Below are 4686 nucleotides of genomic sequence, written 5' to 3' on the forward strand. Positions count from 1 at the left end.
ATGGCTGCAGACTTTAGCCGCCAGTCAGACGAACTCCCCCCTCTCAATCGACCGCCGAGCCTTTCCATGAATACCACCACCAGTCCGACGACCGAGAATGGCGGAGGCCACCTGCCCAACAGCAACAACGGCGCCGGCACGACCGGCGCACCCTCTGCTGCCGCCCCAGAGGTGTCAAAGGAGGTTCAGGATGTCCTCGGCTCTGATGTAGGACTCGCCCGCTGACCGTGGCCGTGAAAACTCTATGGGCTCGCTCGTTGACTGACCAAACTTGCGCGCAGATTGGTGTCTCGACTATGCTGAACCGCTTGAAGCAGAGCATAGTCTCGGCCAAAGAATTTGCCCAGTTCCTCAAAAAGCGAGCAATCTTGGAGGATGAACACGCCAAGGGCATGAGGAAAATCTGCAAAATGACCCAGGATAGCATTCACCACATGGATCACCGTCAGGGCAGTTTTGCTCTCGCTTACGAGGAAATGCTCCATCTTCACGACCGCATGGCGGACAATGGACAACAGTTTGCTGCCTCACTCCATCAGATGCACGACGATTTGCAGGAGCTAGCCACCATAACAGACAAGCACCGTAAAGGCTGGAAACAAAATGGACTCGCTGCCGAACAAAGACTTGCCGATACCGAAACAGCCATGCGCAAGTCCAAGAGTAAATATGACTCGCTCGCCGAAGACTACGACCGTGTGAAGACGGGCGAATCTAGACAAGGCGGAAAGATGTTTGGTCTCAAAGGACCCAAGTCGGCAGCACAGCAAGAGGAGGATCTGCTGCGAAAAGTTCAAGCCGCCGACACCGATTACATGGGCAAAGTACAGACCTATCAGTCGGAAAAGGCACAGATGATATCAACTACAAGACCGGAAGCGATCAAAGCCTTGCAAGATCTCATACGGGAATGCGACACGGCCACAACGCTGCAAATGCAGAAATTCGGTATGTTGAGCTCTTTGTTCCAGCCTCCCAGCTGGCCAGCACGTCTGTGGGATTCGTGCGTGGCTCAAGCAGGGCACATTGGCGTCTATGTTTTGAGTATATCGCTTCTTTTGGTCGACAACTAACGATACTCTAGCTTCCTTCAACGAGAAGCTTCTGCTTAGCAATGGCCTGGTCATTAGTCCTCTTAGGAACCAGCAAGCCAGCCAGTCGCGCAGCCTCAAAGAGGTCATACAGGCTGTAGACAACAGCAAAGATCTCGAGGATTACATTACCAGCTTCTATAGCAAGCTACCACCTAGACAGTCGGAGCCCAAATACGAGCGACATCCAGTGCTGAATCCGCAGACCACCATGTCCATGGCCAGTATGACACAAATGCACCAGCAGCAGAATCCGCCACCGCAATCTCAACCTCCACCTCCGCAACCACTACCGCAACCGCCAATCTCACAGCCTTCAGTAACTTCTCCTATAGGACAAGGCAGCCAGGGTTTCGGACCTCAATCTTCAATGGGCCCCCCTTCAATGGGAGCACCTCAATTATCAGGTCCGCCCCCAGGACACGAGAGAAGCTTTAGTCACGGGGCTCTCCTGAGTCACCCTAGCCTAAGCTCCCAACACCAGCCGCAGCACTCGCAGCAGCCACCGCAGAGTCACAGAAATTCGACGCAGGCTCTACCAAGCTCACATCAGAGATTTGGCAATGGTGGCTCAATCAGCCAAGCTCCGCCTCAGCTGGGAGCTTTGCCGTTCCAGAGCAGTCAGAACCGAAGTCCGTCACCACCGACACAGACTGGGCCTTACCAGCAACCACTGTCCGTGCGATCCGTATCGCCGCCTAGCACTGTGGGAGGCCCTGTAGCCGGCCCACCGCTCGGTGGAAGGTCTAAGCAGGTCTTTGGCGTGACACTGAATAACCTCTACGAGCGCGATGGCACAGCGGTCGCCATGGTTGTACATCAGTGTATTCAGGCTGTGGATCTCTACGGTCTCGCCCTTGAGGGCATTTACAGGCTGTCGGGGTCGGCAACTCACATTCAGAAGCTAAAGGGCATGTTCGACACTGGTAAGTTATGCAACGCTCAACTATCTGTTCGTAGACCTGTTTACTAATAATCGGCCAGATTCGAGTTCACACAATCTCGATTTCCGTAACCCGGAGAACTTCTTCCACGACGTGAATAGTGTCGCTGGATTGTTGAAGCAGTTCTTCCGAGACTTGCCTGACCCTCTGCTAACATCTGCGCGCTATTCTGACTTCATCGAAGCTGCCAAGCAGGAGGATGACATTGTCCGGCGCGACAGCATGCATGCGATCATCAACGAACTCCCTGATCCCAACTACGCGACCCTACGTGCACTCACCTTGCATCTACATCGGGTGATGGAGAACTCGGCCGTGAACCGTATGAACTCACAGAACCTCGCCATTGTCTTTGGGCCAACGCTCATGGGCACTGCCACCAGCGGTAATATTGCAGATTCTGGCTGGCAAGTAAGGGTTGTCGATACGATACTGCAAAACACGTACCAGATTTTCGACGAAGACTAGAGGCTGCTGGAATAAAGGGGACCTAGTTACGCATCCCGTGAATTGCATTCTAGCAACCCGGTGCTGTCCCGTTGCCGAAACATCTTTGAAATAGATATTTTGCAAAGTGGTGTTTTGCCAATTTGAACTCAATGAATAGCTACAATACTCAGCTGCCTCCGAGGCCTGGAGGGAAAGGGCCGGTCAGATACTGCGGAGCTGTAGTCAGTGCGTTCTTGTAATATATTAGGTCTAAAGGACAAGCAAGCAAAGGAGTTCATGGCAGAGGACAAATTCACAATTGTTTTTTTTTCCCCCGGAGCTACCTACTCGTGTAGTACATTCTCCTCGTGCTATATGACACTCAATACTCGATGATCTGTGTCTTGCAAGTGACATTATTCCTCAAGCTCATTTCAGAACAAGGACCGAGTTTCCTAGACTGTCTGACTTGACTGGAAGGGACTTGCGCATCGTGATTGAATTATTGAAAATCCATTTTGGTATCTTAGGCCGTACGGGTTATACGGCACATGTTTATTTACAGACGCATTCCCTGGATGCATTCATATATTTGAATCGCCACGTTTCCAAAATTTGCTCAACGCCAATAGTCATTATCGTCGTTGTTGATATACGAGGATATGCTATGGCCGCACAATGATGTATTCGGGCGAGGTTCGCCGGTGTCTATTCGTTGCCCTGAGGAGCCAAGTTGTCTTATGCGGCCACGGGCGCTGCTGGTCCAGTGCCGGTCCCCCGTGCATTGGGCGGCGGTGGGAGGAACATTGGGAGATAGGTGGTTGCGAGGGCCATTACTGTACATGATTGCAATCAGCGAAATGGTTCTCCTTACGATTATCATCTCTTGCGACTTTTGTTTTCTTGAAGAGCAAGACGAGCTGATTTAGAATGGAGGTATGAGGGAGATGAATGCAATTGGATACGGAAAAAAAGAAAAATAATTCAAGAGACACTCACAGCTCATGCCAATGGTAAAGTAGCCGGGTGTGGTGCTGGTCTTGGTGGCCTCCTCGCTCTCACCCAGCCAGCTCTGCACGCTGAAGACGATCGAGGCCCAGCCAATGTACCGGTTGCGGGTGAAGATGGCGGCCATGGGCAGCGTCGAGGACAGCGTCGAGCTGAAGTCGGCGCTGTCGCCCTTGGCGGCAGGCTCTTGGTAGGGCACAACTGCGGGTTTTTCCTCAAATCAGCCTTTGTTTGTCTGTTCGTCTCTTGATGATGCAGAGCCATTGGAATAGGGGAGAGGTTTCCCTTGATTCTCCACCAACTTGGGAAGCTTACCCAGATCAGCCCGGCGCATGTCTTTCTTGGTGGATGCCATGTCGACTCTGGGGGATTCTTGCAGATATCAGAAGAGATGGATGTCTCGAATTCGGGACGTGGTGGACAAGGCTGAGCGAGTTGGGCTGGCTGACGATGCTGCTGCTGCTGAGCCGGTCTTCGTTGGGATGTGTCGCGCGACGTGCAAGGGAGTTTCGTTCAATGAGAAGCAAGCTGCAGGCTACTCGGTTCCTTACCACAGCTAAACTGCACTCAATGCGACGAATGAATGAACCGTGACAAAGCTATCGGAAGCTTCCGCGACTAGGGGGGTCGGTCCAGAAGCTCAGAACTCCCCAAAAAGAGACCCCCATATTCCCAGAGAATGGCTCGAATGGCAGCTTCTGCCACCTGCCAGTTTGCCAGTCTGTCCAAGTCTGGATGGAAATTCCGGGGGTGCTAGGGGTCTCAAGGTGTCAAGGGGGCACTGGGTGACTGGCCGCTGTGGGTTGGGGTCTGTGCTCGCTTAGAGGGTTGATGGCCTGGGATTGCTAATTGGGATGGTAATAAATTCAACGCGTCAGATCATACTACGTACCATCAGGGCGACGTGATAAGGCGGCAGGTGCGATTTTGTGGGGTTCTGTACTCTCCGCCATTGCGTAGGCTAATAAGGTCATTGATACCGACTTGCACAGATTCTCTCTCCTGTTTGCTGAAAGTGTACGAACTCAATAACGTCAAACCTACCAACATTCCCCGGTCAAGGGCTCGTCACCGACCAGTGATATCACCATGAACAACAGTACATTAATGTTGTAGCACCCATTGGCTGAGTCTCGTGGAACTTGGAGAAACGTCTTATCATGAAACGATGACCGCCATGTGGCATGGCTGACCTGATGGAGGATTCGTCAAAG

At 52.3% G+C, this 4686-nt stretch overlaps 2 protein-coding genes across 2 annotated transcripts; one reads left to right on the forward strand and one right to left on the reverse strand.

Moving 5' to 3' along the window:
• Positions 1-2503, forward strand: PFICI_09904 (uncharacterized protein; the record flags this gene model as incomplete). The annotated part of the gene is made up of 4 exons (XM_007838485.1): positions 1-207; positions 282-948; positions 1085-2017; positions 2076-2503. The coding sequence occupies 4 exons, from the start codon at positions 1-3 to the stop codon at positions 2501-2503; spliced, it is 2235 nt and encodes a 744-aa protein (XP_007836676.1).
• A 699-nt stretch (positions 2504-3202) lies between these two features.
• On the reverse strand, positions 3203-3827 carry PFICI_09905 (uncharacterized protein; the record flags this gene model as incomplete). Its single annotated transcript, XM_007838486.1, has 3 exons — positions 3203-3300; positions 3464-3673; positions 3788-3827. The coding sequence occupies 3 exons, from the start codon at positions 3825-3827 to the stop codon at positions 3203-3205; spliced, it is 348 nt and encodes a 115-aa protein (XP_007836677.1).
• Positions 3828-4686: the final 859 nt, after the last annotated feature.

The sequence above is a fragment of the Pestalotiopsis fici genome (assembly GCF_000516985.1).
Source record: "Pestalotiopsis fici W106-1 unplaced genomic scaffold PFICI_Scf_7, whole genome shotgun sequence".
Classification (NCBI taxonomy): Eukaryota; Fungi; Ascomycota; class Sordariomycetes; order Amphisphaeriales; family Sporocadaceae; genus Pestalotiopsis; species Pestalotiopsis fici.